Source organism: Cherax quadricarinatus, chromosome 83 (genome assembly GCF_038502225.1).
Source record: "Cherax quadricarinatus isolate ZL_2023a chromosome 83, ASM3850222v1, whole genome shotgun sequence".
Classification (NCBI taxonomy): Eukaryota; Metazoa; Arthropoda; class Malacostraca; order Decapoda; family Parastacidae; genus Cherax; species Cherax quadricarinatus.
The window spans coordinates 17,839,993-17,859,788 of NC_091374.1; the positions used below are offsets into that span (position 1 = coordinate 17,839,993).

The window sequence follows — 19,796 nt, forward strand, 5'->3', positions numbered from 1 at the left end:
TCAGGAATCGCGGGAAGAACTAAAAGCCATAAATGAAATCGAAAGAAACCCAAAGTATTTCTTCTCCTATGCCAAATCAAAATCGAGAACAACGTCCAGTATTGGGCCCCTACTTAAACAAGATGGGTCCTACACAGATGACAGCAAGGAAATGAGTGAGCTACTCAAGTCCCAATATGACTCAGTTTTTAGCAAGCCGCTAACCAGACTGAGAGTCGAAGATCAAAATGAATTTTTTATGAGAGAGCCACAAAATTTGATTAACACAAGCCTATCCGATGTTATCCTGACGCCAAATGACTTCGAACAGGCGATAAATGACATGCCCATGCACTCTGCCCCAGGGCCAGACTCATGGAACTCTGTGTTCATCAAGAACTGCAAGAAGCCCCTATCACGAGCCTTTTCCATCCTATGGAGAGGGAGCATGGACACGGGGGTCGTCCCTCAGTTACTAAAAACAACAGACATAGCCCCACTCCACAAAGGGGGCAGTAAAGCAACAGCAAAGAACTACAGACCAATAGCACTAACATCCCATATCATAAAAATCTTTGAAAGGGTCCTAAGAAGCAAGATCACCACCCATCTAGAAACCCATCAGTTACACAACCCAGGGCAACATGGGTTTAGAACAGGTCGCTCCTGTCTGTCTCAACTACTGGATCACTACGACAAGGTCCTAAATGCACTAGAAGACAAAAAGAATGCAGATGTAATATATACAGACTTTGCAAAAGCCTTCGACAAGTGTGACCATGGCGTAATAGCGCACAAAATGCGCGCTAAAGGAATAACAGGAAAAGTTGGTCGATGGATCTATAATTTCCTCACTAACAGAACACAGAGAGTAGTCGTCAACAGAGTAAAGTCCGAGGCAGCTACGGTGAAAAGCTCTGTTCCACAAGGCACAGTACTAGCTCCCATCTTGTTCCTCATCCTCATATCCGACATAGACAAGGATGTCAGCCACAGCACCGTGTCTTCCTTTGCAGATGACACCCGAATCTGCATGACAGTGTCTTCCATTGCAGACACTGCAAGGCTCCAGGCGGACATCAACCAAATCTTTCAGTGGGCTGCAGAAAACAATATGAAGTTCAACGATGAGAAATTTCAATTACTCAGATATGGTAAACATGAGGAAATTAAATCTTCATCAGAGTACAAAACAAATTCTGGCCACAAAATAGAGCGAAACACCAACGTCAAAGACCTGGGAGTGATTATGTCGGAGGATCTCACCTTCAAGGACCATAACATTGTATCAATCGCATCTGCTAGAAAAATGACAGGATGGATAATGAGAACCTTCAAAACTATGGAGGCCAAGCCCATGATGACACTCTTCAGGTCACTTGTTCTATCTAGGCTGGAATATTGCTGCACTCTAACAGCACCTTTCAAGGCAGGTGAAATTGCTGACCTAGAAAATGTACAGAGAACTTTCACGGCGCGCATAACGGAGATAAAACACCTCAATTACTGGGAGCGCTTGAGGTTTCTAAACCTGTATTCCCTGGAACGCAGGAGGGAGAGATACATGATTATATACACCTGGAAAATCCTAGAGGGACTAGTACCGAACTTGCACACGAAAATCACTCACTACGAAAGCAAAAGACTTGGCAGACGATGCACCATCCCCCCAATGAAAAGCAGGGGTGTCACTAGCACGTTAAGAGACCATACAATAAGTGTCAGGGGCCCGAGACTGTTCAACTGCCTCCCAGCACACATAAGGGGGATTACCAACAGACCCCTGGCAGTCTTCAAGCTGGCACTGGACAAGCACCTAAAGTCAGTTCCTGATCAGCCGGGCTGTGGCTCGTACGTTGGTTTGCGTGCAGCCAGCAGCAACAGCCTGGTTGATCAGGCGCTGATCCACCAGGAGGCCTGGTCACAGACCGGGCCGCGGGGGCGTTGACCCCCGAAACTCTCTCCAGGTAAACTCCAGGTTAGTGCTTTCTTTAACACCTATCACCTTAACAGGTACCATGGTTACATTAGTGTTCTCTGTTTCATCATTCATTGCAGGTAGGTCCTGTGCATCTGACTCATCTCCAATTTCCAGGGAGGTTACCTGTGTGGTGTCCGTCTGACTGTTGTAGTTGTGTGTATTGGGAGAAATGACAAACTCATCCCCATATTCAGGTGTAGCCATAGGTATCTGTAGTGGCAAACCAGTAGTTCCATATGTGCTAGAAGGGATCGCTAGCTCCTCCACAGCTGGTGTGTGTGATGGCATTCTGGTATCACCAGAATCCTTTGCAGTGAGGTAGGGTTCTTGCACACTTTGCAGAGGTTCAGTCTCAGATCTGGCTGTGGTAGACTGGATGGCCCCATCCTCAGTTACCATTAAAGGACTGTTATCAGGTTTACATCGAAGGTTGTTTGGGTTCTGACTGCAGTCCTTGTGGGAAACTGTAACCCCAACTTCTTTACAGTTAATACACTTAAATTTTCGGCTGTCAGGGCCTACTGTGCATTCTCTAGTGGAATGTTTCACAGCACACTTACCACACCAAGAATGTAGTATTCCACAGTCTACTGCAACATGGCCATAGTGCTGGCATTTGTAACATCTACGTTTAGGGGGTAGGTACACTTCGATGTTTAGGAAACGTAAACCATGCACCCAGATATTCCCGGGGAGGGGCACAGGACCCACCCAACTGGCAATAATTTGGGATTTTCCTTTAAGTCTTTTAGGCTTGATGATATGCTCACTTAGAGTCAGATGGGATAGGTCCATGCAGAGAGGGTATCCAAAGATTATGATACTGACCCATTTTTTAAAGTGGTGAGTGTCTGATGGAGGTCGGAGCAGCTTAATATCCCCATAGGGTGTACTAAGTAGATCATTGATCAGCTCTTTATTCTGTTCCACAAACACAAAGTTGTGTGTGTTTTTCCTAAATTGGATCCTTGAGTTAGGATGCTTGTTTACAGCTTCCATTAGCCATGCACACTTAGCAGGCAGCGGGGTGTTGTCAGGGAAGTTCAGCTTAACACATTCTTCCTTTGAAGAAAGACTTCTTGCAGCCTCTGTGCACCAAGGACGTTTAGTATCACATTGTGTACGAGTCAAGTGAGTCTGACTACGTCGACGCTCTAGCCCTTTCTCACTTTTTCTCTTTTGTTTACTTTTAAAGGTCTGGAAGCTATCATCATTTCCATCACCTGCAGAAATAGGTTCCTCTATGACAGTTGCCATGTTTGCCAGTGATGATATCTGGTGTAAGACTCACAACACAAGAATTCCTCGCTTATCTTTCCCTTATAGCTTATGCAAGAGCAAATATTCACTACAAAGTCAGAAGTCCAAAATAGATCACAAGACACAAATGCTCAAGTTCAATGAACACCTCCAACCATACTCAACCCAGACCACCACCACTCAATACGACACACACCCCACCAAAAACACACTCAGAGACCTCTTGTATGTGTGTTAATAATATGGTACATATAATGATATAATGGATGGTACAGGCGAGGTCTTACACCTTATCACAAATTACAAAGATGAAAAGAGAGAGAGAGAGACAAAGTAGGTAATATTGAGCATAAAATTAGAATTCTGACATACATCACATTAAACATGAGGTTCAAATTAAATGATAACTTCCACTTGAGTTAGTTCAGGCTACTGCCACCTAATGTACCTCACTGAAATAATAATATTAATAGCAGACATCACAATGAATGCTGAAGACAACCTCTTACCCCAACCAGATTGTAAACAGTATTACTAGAAAAAAAAAAAAACTAGGTAATGTTACAATGACAATGAGATAAATCACTCTGGTCGACTTCCTTGGTCCATCCTGGGTAACTCACACGTTACTATGTTATACATGTATGCAAGCATAAGTGTGCAGCTGTAGATAGATGAACCAGTACCTAAACAATCTCACTTACACACGCGTTACTATGTATGACAAGTGTTACCAAGTACACCAAGTGTACACTTTATCACTTAGAATACACTTTTGTTGATGTAAATATAGGTGAGAGTGGTACACCGCTGGTCGTAATAAACACACTGAACTTCTCAAGGTCACACACTAGGCCCAGCTTCTGGAGTTACCAGCGTTTTAATGTTTATTATGTGTCAGTGCGTGTCTGCAGTCATTAAATTGGTGTATCAGAAGTTAAACACTACAATCCAATTGATCAAATAGTCTAAAACAATTTACACAATGTATAACTAGAAGTATAATGATTGCAAATTGTTACTATTACAATTTTAACTAGGCACTAGACCCACTAGATGCGATGGCAAGGAACATAGATGTTAACAGGCTGACTTTTGCTTAACACAGTTCAAAGCTAACCGAATTACTCAAGTAAGAAAGTATTCATGAAACTGAACATTATGCAGGAGTAAGCTTGTTCACAGTAAAAATACAAAGCATAAGTTACACACATCACAGATGAACACTGCAATTTGAAATATTACTGGGAATTTAGCAGTAAAGTTTCAGTCTGAACGAGAAAATGTATTAGAAAACACAACAATGACACTAGGACAAGCAACTTAATTATGTAACTGTATTTAATAGTTCAGTTACACTGAGCAGAGCATGTATTACGCTGATTTATCAAATGTAAGGAGTCGCTACACTGAAGTACACTCTGAGCCTTTTAAAGTCTTAATACAGGCTTACAAATGACAATTAACTGTTGGGGAAAGCAGCACTTAACACTTCTAGCACACATATGACAGATGAATGTTCACTGTGTACAAGCCAATCACCACAAGCTTACTATGTTTATAAGTGAACCTCTGGCATGTCCCACTCAAAATGGCAGCACTGCAATGCTCGTCAAATTGTTTTCAAGCCACTACAGGAAACACTGGTATGCCAGCAGCACTGCAGAATGTATACACAGACATGCTGGGCCCTAGGACAGCTATAACTGCAGGCTGCCTTAGCTTGTTCTGGCTAGCTTTTAGTGCTGCCCTCAAGCTTGCTTGACTGTGCTCGCCAAGCCCACGCCAACCACCCAGGCACCTGCTTGCAGCAGGCAGGCAGGCACACAGGAGACGCTCGCAAGATGAGCGGAGTGCGGCATAGAGGACACGGGCACTCAAGCACCCATGTGGTCTGGCAAAAAACCGCCTCTAGACCACAAGCAAATAGAGGCGAACGGCTGAGATCCAAATCGAGGAAGGAGAAGGGACAAGGAAGAGATATTCACCTCGCTAGACACAGGCAATGTGGGTGTAGTGGCCTGCAGGTCGCAGTGCAATTTTCAAGGTCATTCACTGGGCCCACAGTCGTCTCGAGAGTTACCAACCCTGTACTACTTGTTAATTACTCCAAACCCGCAGCACTTAACACATCTAGCACATGTGTCTTGGAATGACAGACAAATTTTCACTACATAAGAACTAGTTCTCACAACTCCAAAGGTACGGCCGGAACACTGTAGAACGTTCACAAAGGCATTCTGGGATTCAGAACAGATGTAGCCTTGGCCTTCACTGGCTGGCTTGGAGCACTGTTTGGCCTGGATCAGCTAAACTCGCCCTTATCCCATATGTAGATAATGGCGACGAGTTAAGGGATACCGGTGAATAGGAAAGTCGAGGAAGGGACATTCACCCCACTAGACACACGCAGTATGGGTGTAAGTGGCATGCGGGTCTTATAGTGCCATTTTCAAGGTCACCCAGCAGGCCAGACATTCCTCACTCATTTTAAGCCTATGTAGGTACTGATGGTAGCACAATGTCCTAAGTCAGCGTAATCCACTCATGCAAATAGTTACAACAAATCTGCAGCACTTGCGGAACTCACATATTCGAGTACCAGCGGGGCAGCAAAATACACCTCTACACTGCACGTCGTTGATAGAGGTGAACGGCTGAGTTTAAAGGCGGAGAGTTGGGGATACAGGAGAACAGCAGGGGTAACTGAGCATGCACATTCGCCTTTCTTCACATAGTCAATATGGGCGAAAGTCTCAGGCAGGTGATGCAGTGCCTCGCTCAAGGTCACAGGCTGAGGCAGACTTCTCAAGAGTTACCAAACACTGCAATACTCATACAGATTGTTACTCACTCCAAACTTGCAGAACTTCTAGCACACGTGTCTTGGAGTGAAAGACGAATTTTCAGTGTGTAGACACCTGGGTTACCAACTCACGTAGGACTGCACACTCGTCGTTATTCCTCAGGTTGGTAAAGCGATGAGTTGTGAGCATTTTGAGAGGCACGAGTAGCAGTGGACTAGCAAAATTCGCCTCTACACTGTATGTTGATAGAGGCGAAAGGCTGAGGTCAAATGAAAGGCAGAGGGGAAGCAGAGGCCTGTGAGGGCCTTTGCAAAAAGGAAAACTATTTCCAGTGTTTCACTAGGTATATCCTTAGTCACAGCTCGCACATAAGAGTTCTCACAACACTGAAGCACAATTTACAAAGGTAATGAACTCACAATTTACAAAGGTAATGAACTCCAAGTAGGTCTAGTCACAAAATGACAAGTTACAAAGGTATTTACAGATTACAGAGGTACGTAATGGGTCCAGGGACTGGGCCCCCAAAGTTTTGATAGCTGAACTAGGTACAGAGGTAATGAACTCACAAGTTACAAAGGTAATGAATCCTGTAAGAATGGTTACTTACGTTTATACATATACATGGGTACAATCATGAACAAATTATAGAGTAATGAGCAATTCACACTTCCACACCCGGTCACAACTGTAATGAGTTATTGGTGCAAATATTAATTGTTGTGTCACACACACACATACACACACACACACACACACACACACACACACACACACACGCACACACGGGGCCAGGAGCTTGGACTCGACCTCTGCAACCTCAACTAGGTGAGTACACACACTCATACACACACACACACACTCATACACAAACTCATGCACACACACGCACACACACACACTATCGGAAATGTAATTTATTCCATGTGTATATACCATATAGTGGAACTGTGATGGGAGAACACTGTATACCAGTATGGAGTAAGGTTTATGTTGTATGTATTGGCCTTGGTCACAAGGTTTCATAATTTTGTTTTGTAGTGTTTTTAAATAAAATATATATAAAAAAATTAATGTATGCATAAGTAACTTATTACGATTGTGACCAGATATAAATACGTAAATAGTTTATTACCACTGTAACTTGTTCAGCAATCAGAACTTTGCGGCCCAGTCCCTGGACCCATTATGTACCTCTAATGACTCACGAAATCGTAATGACACGATTACAAATAAACCATGGTATTGGGCAGAGATTGAACTCGCGGCTAGTGAGTCGTAAAACTTTAGATCGACGCTTTAGCCACTGGGCCAGCTGGCTACAATAAGATTCATCCAACTGGGTACATTTATACTCCATATGAAGGTTAGCATAGGCACCGCTGTGACGAGCTCTACCTTGAGTCCTCTCAAAGCCGTCATCAATCTTGTCATTACGACTTCGTGAGTCATGAGTTCATCTGTTAAAACTTGTATTTGTGGTCACAGTGGTGCCTATGCTCACCTTCCTATTGTGTATAAATATACGTAGTTGGATGAATCTTATTGTAGCCAGTTGGCCAAGTGGCTAACGAGTCAGTCTGGAGTTTCACGACTCACTAACCGATAATTCAGACGCTACCCGTAACTGTGGTTTATGTGCCTTAATCTTTTGACTACCACCCACGGGATGGGTATGGGGTATATAATAAATATGTTAAACTAAACTGTCACCCCGGCACCTACTGCTGAAGCCTCATTTCCAGGAACTCGAGCCATCATCTCTATCACCGAAATTACTGAAGCCATCGCCAGCCAGTTTCCCAGAAGAAAAAGGGGTTAAAGATGCCTAGAGAAAATCAAAGTTGATGAGGCTGTCCCCAGCCTTGGCTGGAAAAATCTGTGCGTCAACACCACACCCTTAAATAGACACGCACCATGTAGTTCAAGGATACCATGCACTGGTACAGTAAAATTTGCCTGCCGCACTCCCTACATCTTCTCAACTAACCATATACTTGATTTCGTTAAACGACACGTCAGTGACAACGACATTCCTGTCCTATACTACTTACCCACAAAAGCCTTCAGAAGACTAGAACGGATTCTCAACCATGAATCCACCATATGTTTCCAGTTCAAAACCTGCTGAAACACCCTCCCGAGTTCCAGTGCCTGCCTGTTATCACCAGCACCAGCTGCCTAATGCTGTGTTGCCCTCGTCTCTCGCCGTTGATGCATTCTTGTCAACGACGTTACACACTGTAGTCCGTTGCTATACGTAGTCTGTTTACACTTCCCCTCTCTCCTTACCTGAGAGTCTGTTAGTTCGTTCGTTGTGACATATACACAAATTATTAATATCTCTAAAGCTTTTGAGGACTCCCTTTCTCATTGGCCTCTACGAGCATAATGAACTTGATGACTAAGGAGAACGAGTATTAAAGAAAGAATTTCAAATACAGTTTAGGTTTCTCGAACAAAAGTTTAAAAACCATTGTTAGAAAAATCTAGCAAACGAGAGTTTGATGGAAATAGAATGGTATAGACAGGAACTAGCAGATCGATTGCAAATCATAATAAAATAGTGTTGTCAAGTAAAACATGGCTACGGAGAAAGTAACGAGGTCACAGAACTAGATTACAAGACGGTTTCACTGTTTGACTAAGGCTAGGTGTCTATGGCAGTACAGTTTGTATGGAGATGTCACTGACAAGAAATGTAGTGGAAACAAAGAGCCATACTTTATATCCCAGTGCCCAAAAATCCAGCCATGAAGAGAAACATCCAAACAAACCCTACAAGATATAGTGAATCAGTTTATTTTTAACATCTAAAATCCTCATGTTGTCTTTATATTATATTAGTTTATATCGCCAAAATGAACTGTTATTTGATGAGATAACACAATAATGAGCAGTTTTTAATAATGAAAAAGATACTTGAATTTTCCTGAGATTGTATTTCCATATTGCAGTGTGTAGATTAGCTATTTATGGAGTTATATCAGATACAGTGTGTGAAGGGCAGATGAAGATTGTTAAGGACAGATACTGAGTGTGAAGGACAGATACAGTGTGGAAAATACTGTATATATTTTCCAGAAATTCAGTATTTATATGTATATAGATGGCCATACTGTATTTAATAACATTTATGTCATAGAAAATGGGAAACTGAGCCTGGGGAGAAGGGTGAATCGTCATTGTTAATTTGAATTGGATACAACGTTAGTGTAATGGGAAGGAATTTTCGTGCTCTCGAGGTTAAAACTGGGCTGACACCTCTCAAATAGGAGGCGAAATTGTTGGTTGTGCATTCCTGCATAACTTGAGATATCAGGCGACAGGACAGGACAACTCCAGGAACCTCAGATAAGTCTGTTATGTTATAACTGGCCAGTTGTTATTTTCATGTATAGACAGTGAGGTTTTCTGAGTATGATACAACTTAATCTCCAGTTAAATTGGCGAGTGATTTTTAAGATATTCTCCTTCTGTTATGTATATGTGTATCTATAATCATTTATTATTTTTAATATACAGTCCACAAATTTATATATTTACCAGTATTCCTGGTGATACATATTTCATTGGTAATTAATAGGTCCAGAGCAACTTGTGGATATGACAGTGGTAGGTATCGAAGGGGGACATTTTTTGCGAACTAGGTGTCCCAAATTCCTACTTGTCCAACTGATAAATAATAATTATCTGTGTATATTTACTGTTATGTACATAATGATACATTCAGATAAATGCAATTTTCCACACAGAGTATGAAAGGCAGATATAAATTAAGGGGAAACACCAGACCCATAGGAGTCATATAGTACCTTTGGAAGGGGAGGACATCAAGTTCGATCTAGGAAGGTGTGAAATGTTATTATGTGAGCAAATTACAGCCAAGTAATTTGGGTGAGATAAGTGGGATTTTAGTCACAGTAGGTCACAGGACTGTCACTCCCTCGATGCCCACTTCATCACCACTCACACAGAAAGCTAGACCTGACATTAAATTAATGATTACAATATTAACACCAGCTACTCTGGTAAATTAAAGTTGTGTGAACTGTATGATTAGGCTTGCTGGATACACAAAAGAAATTCGTATTACCACTTACCCAACACCTGCCTGACACCTAGACCCTACACTGGTCAGTTAGAGATCTAAATGAAAGGACTAATGGCATACATCCCTGTGAGTGATGGTCATATCCCTTATCTTCTGCCATCCACACTTAATTCTTGACGTCCTGCAAATTTCCTGTCCCAATTCTTCAGCAGGGGACATTAATATGGGTTCCTATTACAAATTCAGGCCGAATTATTATTATTATAATCAAAAAGAAGCGCTAAGCCACAAGGGCTATACAGCACTGCAGGGTAGGGAAGGAAGCGAGGGTATTGGATGGCAGAAGGGAGGAGGGATGATCAGCAGGTTACAGAAAATAGTGGGGCAGGAAATAGTACGGGGGTAGAGGGTAGCAAGAGATTGAAGTAGAAAGGGCTGAAGGTATCAGAATTTGTGAGGTCAGTTGTTGTCAAAAAGTCAATGAGAGAGTCCGGATGAAAGGTGGGTCCATCAGCGAGAAGGGAAGGTAAAGAGAGAGTAGCGGAGCGAAGACGATGACAGAGGTAAATTCTGCGTGCTCATTGATAAAGTGGGCAGTCCAACAGAATGTGGCTGACTGATAATGGAGCTTGGCAATTCTCACAGAGAGGAGCAGGACGCCTCTCCATGAGATATCCATGAGTAAGACGAGTATGGCCAATGCGAAGACGGGAGAGAATAGTCTCCCAACCTCAACACTGGTGATAAGAAGACGGCCAGTAACCTATACTCGGTTTAATAGATTGAAGTTTGTTGCCGAGCATAGTAGACCAACGTTGTTGCCAACAGGTGTGAAGGTGGGAAGATATTGCAGCAAAATAGTCCGTAAATGGAATACCTCTATAAGAAACTGGTAGGTCATGTACTGCTGACTGCGCAGCAGTGTCTGCCTGTTCATTGCCCTGTACGTCAACATGACCAGGGACCCAACAAAAAACAATATCTTTATGCTTGGTAAAGATGCGGCGTAGCCAAAGTTGGATACGGAGGACTAACGGGTGAGGTGTATCAAATTTTTGTATAGCCTGTAAAGCACTAAGGGAGTCTGAGACAACCACAAATAATGACACAGGCATACATGCAATACGGATAAGTGCTGTAAGGATGGCATACAATTCAGCAGTAAAAATACTAGCCGAAGATAGTAAATGCCCTTGTACGACGCTGTCCGGAAACACTGCTGTGAATCCTACGCCGTCAGAAGACTTAGAGCCATCTGTGTACACGGCAATGGCATGAGAATGAGAGTGAAAGTGGTCAAGAAAAAGAGAGCGGGAAGCGACCATAGACAGTTGGGCTTTCGAGCAAGGGAGGGAGAAAGAACAGACTCGAACAGCTGAATTTAGGCCGAAAAAACCTAATTTGGCTGTGAAGACCAGATTATTAGCTGAATTTTCCACGACAACCAGTGCTCACAAATTACAATCGGCGTGTCCCTTCCGGCGTCACTACTAGCTGTTCTACACCCCCCTCACTTGAAATTTCTCGAAAGGGTCAAATCAGCATCATATTCTATTTCACAATTATTGTATTATACAAATTTACACATGCTGAATTTAGGAAAATCCAAAAATTTACACAGAAAAGGACAGGTCCAATTCCTTGAATCAAGAGCCCTTAGCAGCTTCAGGCACTCTCCATGAGAGGCCTGGCAGATACAGTGTGACTGGTAGCAACAATGCGAAGGGCAGATATACAATGTGAATGAGTGTGAATGGCAGACATAAGGTTCTAATAAACAAACAAAAAATACACAGTTGTCTCCTATCGTACTCGCTGTTGTACCTTGAGTGTACTTATGTATATTTATATTGCTGAGAGCGCAGAGTTATCTCATATGTTAAAGTACTCTTTAAAGATTTAAACTTTTTTTCCCCAATAGCTATGCTCAGAGAGTGGGTGAACCTGGCCGTGAAAGTCGCGGACGTCATGTTGGATCTCTTTGCCATCTGTAGCATCTACATGGTGAGTTTATATTTTTCTAGGAGTGGCCTAATTTCCACAATGACATTATCCACACAACTAGTGCCCACTTCTAATATGTCATCATTACTAACATCTAGTGAGTTCCCTACCACCCAGGTGACTCATCCACACCAGTACAACTGTGAAGGCTGGAGTTTTGAGACTCTATGACCGCGGGTTCAATCCCGGCTGGGGGTATGGTTTGTTTGCAATCGTGTCATTACGATTTCTTGAGTCATGTTGATGGCAGTGAAGGGACTTGAGCTAGAGTTCGTCACAGCCATGCTAGCTGGAGATTCGTCTGTAAAAACTTGCATTTGTGGTCGCAGTGGTGCCTGTGCTAACTTTCCTATGGTGTAGAAATATACCTAGTTGGATGAATCTTATTGTGGCTAGCTGGTCTAGTGGCTAACGCGACGGGCTGGAGTTTTGAGACTCTATGACCGCGGGTTCAATCCCGGCTGGGGGTATGGTTTGTTTGCAATCGTGTCATTACGATTTCTTGAGTCATGTTGACGGCAGTGAAGGGACTTGAGCTAGAGTTCGTCACGGCCATGCTAGCTGGAGATTCGTCTGTAAAAAACTTGCATTTGTGGTCACAGTGGTGCCTGTGCTAACTTTCCTATGGTGTAGAAATATACCTAGTTGGATGAATCTTATTGTGGCTAGCTGGTCTAGTGGCTAACGCGATGGGCTGGAGTTTTGAGACTCTATGACCGCGGGTTCAATCCCGGCTGGGGGTATGGTTTGTTTGCAATCATGTCATTACGATTTCTTGAGTCATGTTGACGGCAGTGAAGGGACTTGAGCTAGAGTTCATCACGGCCACGCTAGCTGGAGATTCGTCTGTAAAAACTTGCATTTGTGGTCACAGTGGTGCCTGTGCTAACTTTCCTATGGTGTAGAAATATACCTAGTTGGATGAATCTTATTGTGGCTACCTGGTCTAGTGGCTAACGCGACGGGCTGGAGTTTTGAGACTCTATGACCGCGGGTTCAATCCCGGCTGGGGGTATGGTTTGTTTGCAGTCGTGTCATTACGATTTCTTGAGTCACGTATTACGAAGGCTGGCTCCTCCTCAGGAAAATTAATGAATAGAAAAAGAAATAATAACAGACAATGATAAACACTTTATTATTTAGAAACGGAAAATGTAAAACAATAAAACATGAATGGGTATCCTAACTGAAAGAAAAATGAAAAATGAAATGAAAAAAAGTTACATTTGAACTCAACGCTAATATAGGTATATCGTGGTAATGGGGTGTCATGTGTTGGTGACACTGCATGTTGTTGAAATTGTAGCCATTGCTGGTGTGGGGGGGGGGTTAGCAGGTGTTGGTGACCACCACCGGCTCGTTCTTCACAGAGTATAGCCGTGAATAATTTCTTCAGATGATAGGAAAACAGGTTCGTTACCACTGCTATGATGAGGGGTTAGGTCCTGTGTTGGCTTACATAACAGGTAAGTAGATTAAACATGGGACGTCTCAGGACGTTAGTCCGTCTCCTTCTATTCTACTCGTTGGTTGGCAGGTGACCCACTCTGTCATTCCAAGCTGTAAAGAGAGACAGATTACCCACTGCTTAAGAAATCACTCTCCATGATAAGTACAATACCTAAAAGATATGGTGATTATTAAAACATTTAACAGATAAAGACTGAAAGGACTAAGTTAATTATTGGTCAAAAGTGAAGCTTTCAACCAATAAGTCCACTAAAATGTGATCTGGCGTGTACTTACAGTAGTGCTGGGAGCTGTGAGTCGAGTGATTTACTGTTTGACTGGAGCCCCACACGTCACCTTTCGGGGGGGGGGGGAAGGGATAGCGGGAGCTAGACTGACCCTACCTTAACAAGCAGCCGGCAATCAAACTATCACTTTCGGGGAGGGGGAAAAAAGGGGGGGGGAATAGCGGGAGCTGGACTTACCCTACCTTAACAAGTAGCCGGCAATGAAACTACAGTATTGTTACAATATACTCCCTCGCTACTCCTATCTATTGAACTTTTCCCTCACAACAACCTAAATTCTCTTAGTGGGACAAACTTTCAACACAACATGTTCCTGGTGTGAGCTTGTGACACATGGTCTTCTGTGTGTGGCAATTCTATTGTGTGCTTCTGTAATCTCCAGACCACCGCTCATAAGGTGGATATGGAGCAGATAATGGTATGTGATGCATAATAAAGCTTTGAAATTCAAAACATGACCAATATACTCAACACAATCTACCCACAACAGGAGCACGAGTTTCTGACAACGTCCATCATGGTTATGATGAATCTCAACACCTTCGGCAACCTCTTCGTGACCCTCGAAATGTACAGTGACGACATCTTCGCAGTAAAATTAATGGGATTTTCGCTTTTTCTAAAGTCCTGGATAATGATCTGCATACTTGAACCGCTTGGCTTATAAAGAGTAGGCGCCTCTCGGCCCCTGTGTTTCATAAAAGGATGTAACAACACTGCTGATACAATAGCAATAAAACCAATCTAAAGGTCTCCAGCATTAAAACTCGGTATATTTGTAAACTTATTTGAAGGTAGATTTATGGTGTCATCCCATATGCAGTGAAAATCAAACCAATAAATGTCGATCACTTGAGGAAAATTCATTTAACACTAAGGTACACAAACATGGATGAAACTTGTATGCGTAGTGTTACTAAAACCTCTAGTTTGCTAAATTATTTTCATTATTTTAAAGCACGTACTTTTACAGATTCATTTAGAACGATTAGTTTGTTTGGTCTTACTACTTTGGTTCCAGAATAAAATTCCAGCTCCTGAACCAGTGTTTATTTTTTTATTTTAGCATAAAGGAAGAACTTTTAATAAGCAAGTTTTTTTTTTTTCCATCAGTGTGTAAACTTGGTAGTATACAGTATATCTGTCTGGCAACAACATAAAAAAAATGCAACTCATAACAAACCTTTGTTTTCATTGTGTCCTGGGTGTTGAGTCTTAGGCTCATAGCAATGGTGTGAGGTGTTGCAGACTCAACCCCACATTCATTTATATGTCCATTTCATGATTTTTTTTTAATAAAGTTATTAGTGCCAGGACGCCTTTCATTCTCCTAGGTCTTAGACAGGGATGTATGTCACCATGGTTGTTCAATTTATTTATAGATGGGGTTGTAAGAGAAGAGAATGCTCAGGTGCTGGCAAGAGGCGTGGGATTGGGGTAAAGGTGTCCAGTAGCTCGATCGCTAGTGCACTCAGCTCTCACACTGAGGTTCGGGGCTTGAATCTTCTCCGGTACGGCTGAAAAACATTAGGGACGTTTTTCCGTAAGACACCTGCTGTCCCTGTTCACCCATCGTATACAATGGGTACCTGGGTGTTAGTCGACTGGTGTGGGTCGCATCCTGGGACAAAACTGACCTAATTTGTCCGAAATGCTCAGCAAAACAAGTGGCTTTCTATATAGAAGTATGTCATTGATGTCAGCTAGGCCTGTATGCCATGTACTTGTAGTAAATAAAGATATTATATTATATAAAGAATCTAACAACGTGGAAGTTGTCACAGATGCTTTTTGCTGATGACACTGTGCTCTTGGAAGATTCTGAAGAGAAGTTGCAGAGGTTGGTGGAGGGAAATTATAAGTGAACATAGGAAAGAGTAAGGTAATAAGGATAACAAAAAAAAAATTAGCTAACGAAAGACTGGATATCAGATTGGAGGGAGAGAGTATGAAGGAAGTGAATGTATTCAGATATTTGGGAGTAGATTTGTCAACTGATGGGTCCATAAAAGACGAGGTAAATCATATAACTGATGAGGGGGAAAAAGGCCGAGTTGTGCACTGAGAAGTCTGTGGAAACAAAGAACAGTATCCATGGAAGCAGAGGTCCAGGTATGAGAGTATAGTTATACCAGCACTCTTATACGGGTGTGAAGCATGAGTGGTGAATGTCGGAACAAGGAGGTTAGAGGCAGTGGAGATGTCTTGTTTGAGGGCAATGTGCGGTGTGAATATAATGTACACAATCCATAGTTTGGAAATTAGGAGGTGCGGGGTTACTTAAAGTATTATCCAGAGGGCTGAGGAGGGGTTGTTTACCTGAAGAGGGTTTCGGGGGTCAACGCCTCAGCGGCTCGGTCTGAGACCAGGCCTCGTGGTGGATCAGGGTCTGATCAATGAGGCTGTTACTGCTGGCCAAAGGCAAACTGACGTACAAACCACAGCCCGGTTGGTGAGGTACTGACTTTAGATGCCTGTCCAGTGCCTTCTTGAAGACAGCCAGGGGTCTATTGGTAATCCCCCTTATGTATGCTGGGAGGCAGTTGAACAGTCTTGGGCCCTGAACACTTATTATGTTGTCTCTCAGTGTACTCGTGATGCCCCTGCTTTTCATTGGGGGAAATGTTGAAATGGTTCGGACATTTAGAGAGGGTGGAATAAAATAGAATGACTTGGAGAGTGTATAAATCTGTAGTGAAAGGAAGGCAGGGTAGGGTCAGCCTAGGCAAGGATGGAGGGAGGGGGTAAAGGAGACTTTGTGTGTGAGGGGCTTGGACTACCAGCAAGCATGCTTGAGCGTCTTAGAGAGAAGCGAGTGGAGACAAAGGGTTTTTATGACTAAGTGCTGTTGGAGTGTGAGCAAAGTAACATTTATGAAACCGGCAAGAAGAACATGAGTCCTGGAGGTGGGAAATACAGTACCTGCGCTCTGAAGGAGGACTGTTGATATGTTGCAGTTTTTTAAAGTAGTGTAGGTGCGCCTCTGGCAAGGCAATGACGGAGTGAATGATGATGAAGGTGATTGTTCTTTTTGAGTCACCTTGCCTCGATATATATATATATATCACACTGGCTGATTCCCACCAAGGCAGGGTGGCCCGAAAAAGAAAAACTTTCACCATCATTCACTCCATCACTGTCTTGCCAGAAGGGTGCTTTACACTACAGTTTTTAAACTGCAACATTAACACCCCTCCTTCAGAGTGCAGGCACTGTACTTCCCATCTCCAGGACTCAAGTCCGGCCTGCCGGTTTCCCTGAATCCCTTCATAAATGTTACTTTGCTCACACTCCAACAGCACGTCAAGTATTAAAAACCATTTGTCTCCATTCACTCCTATCAAACACGCTCACGAATGCCAGCTGGAAGTTCAAGCCCCTCGCACACAAAACCTCCTTTACCCCCTCCCTCCAACCTTTCCTAGGCCGACCCCTACCCCGCCTTCCTTCCACTACAGACTGAAACACTCTTGAAGTTATTCTGTTTCGCTCCATTCTCTCTACATGTCCGAACCACCTCAACAACCCTTCCTCAGCCCTGTGGACAACAGTTTTGGTAATCCCGCACCTCCTCCTAACTTCCAAACTACGATATATATATATATATATATATATATATATATATATATATATATATATATATATATATATATATATATATATATATATATATATATACACGTGTATATGTGTATATGTATATATAATATATATATATATATATATATATATATATATATATATATATATATATATATATATATATATATATATATATATATATATATATATATAGTGAAGGGCTCTTGATCCACGAAATTAGAGCAACTCTTCCATTTTTTATATTCCTACAGGTTTCACGCTCTTCCATACATGTAAAAATATTCTTCCATTTCTGGGATGAAACGTTATTAGCTCTCATTAGCCACGCGTTATATAACCCACAAGTTTAGCGTTACCCCATGAATAATATATTATAACAACGCATAGCCCTTAATAACACAAAATAGTACACTCACCAGTCTGGTACTTGACACCAGTATGACCACGAGATTACTCAATAAAAAACATTATTTATGGTCACTGTGTTGTGACACCGTAGTGTAGGGCCATAGTGATCACCCTAGAGTAGGGCCATAGTGATCACCCTAGTGTAGGGCCATAGTGATCACCCTAGAGTAGGGCCATAGTGATCACCCTAGTGTAGGGCCATAGTGATCACCCTAGTGTAGGGCCATAGTGATCACCCTAGTGTAGGGGCATAGTGATTACCCTAGTGTAGAGCCATAGTGATCACCCTAGTGTAGGGCCATAGTGATCACCCTAGTGTAGGACCATAGTGATCACCCTAGTGTAGAGCCATAGTGATCACCCTAGTGTAGGGCCATAGTGATCACCCTAGTGTAGGGCCATAGTGATCACCCTAGTGTAGGACCATAGTAATCACCCTAGTAGGGGCATAGTGATCACTGTAGTGTAGGGCCATAGTGATCACCCTAGTATAGGGCCATAGTGATCACTAGTATAGGGCCATAGTGATCACCCTAGCCAAGGGCCATAGTGATCACCCTAGTGTAGGGCCATAGTGATTACCTTATGTAGGGCCATAATGATCACCCTAGTAGGGCCATAGTGATCACCCTAGTGTAGGGCCATAGTGATCACCCTAGTGTAGGGCCATAGTGATCACCCTAGTAGAGCCAGTGATTGCCCTAGTGTAGGGCCATAGTGATTACCCTAGTGTAGAGCCATAGTGATCACCCTAGTGTAGGGCCATAGTGATCACCCTAGTGTAGGGCCATAGTGATCACCCTAGTGTAGGGCCATAGTGATCACCCTAGTAGGGGCATAGTGATCACAGTAGTGTAGGGCCATAGTGATCACCCTATGTAGAGCTATAGTGATCACCCTAGTGTAGGGCCATAATCACCCTAGTGTAGGGCCATAGTGATCACCCTAGTGCAGGGCCATAGTGATCACCCTAGTGCAGGGCCATAGTGATCACCCTATGTAGTGCCATAGTGATCACCCTATGTAGGGCCATAGTGATCACCCTAGTGTAGGGCCATAGTGATCACCCTAGTGAAGAGCCATAGTGATTATCCTAGTGTAGGGCCATAGTGATCACCCTAGTGTAGGGCCACAGTGATCACCCTAGTGAAGGGCCATAGTGATTATCCTAGTGTAAGGACATAGTGATCGCCCTAGTGTAGGGCAAAAGTGATCACCCTATGTAGGGCCATAATGATCACCCTAGTGTAGGGCCACAGTGATCACTCGTGTAGGGTCATAGTGATCACCCTAGTAGGGCCATAGTTGCCCAATTGTAGGGCCATAGTTATCGCCCTAGTGTAGGGCCATAGTGATCACCCTAGTAGGGGCATAGTGATCACAGTAGTGTAGGACCATAGTGATCACCCTATGTAGAGCTGTAGTGATCACCCTAGTGTATGGCCATAATCACCCTAGTGTAGGGCCATAATCACCCTAGTGTAGGGCCATAATCACCCTAGTGTAGGGCCATAATCACCCTAGTGTAGGGCCATAATCACCCTAGTGTAGGGCCATAATCACCCTAGTGTAGGGCCATAATCACCCTAGTGTAGGGCCATAGTGATCACCCTAGTGCAGGGCCATAGTGATCACCCTAGTGCAGGCCATAGTGATCACCCTATGTAGTGCCATAGTGATCACCCTATGTAGGGCCATAGTGATCACCCTAGTGTAGGGCCATATTATTATTATAAGTGTAGGGCCATAGTGATCACCCTAGTGAAGTCATAGTGATTATCCTAGTGTAGGGCCATAGTGATCACCCTAGTGTAGGGCCACAGTGATCACCCTAGTGAAGGGTCATAGTGATTATCCTAGTGTAAGGACATAGTGGTCACCCTAGTGTAGGGCCAAAGTGATCACCCTATGTAGGGCCATAATGATCACCCTATGTAGGGCCA

The 19,796-nt window shown here is 43.1% G+C and overlaps 1 protein-coding gene across 1 annotated transcript in view; it reads left to right on the top strand.

Annotated features, from left to right (window-relative positions):
* LOC128702272 (uncharacterized) overlaps positions 1–15,173 on the top strand; it is a 39,629-nt gene extending 24,456 nt beyond the window's left edge. Inside the window, exons 4-5 of the mRNA XM_053796445.2 lie at positions 12,003–12,085; positions 14,333–15,173. Of these exons, the coding sequence (XP_053652420.1) occupies positions 12,003–12,085; positions 14,333–14,509 (260 nt within the window). The 3' untranslated portion in view covers positions 14,510–15,173. The remainder of the gene's footprint in view (positions 1–12,002; positions 12,086–14,332) is intronic.
* Positions 15,174–19,796: the final 4,623 nt, after the last annotated feature.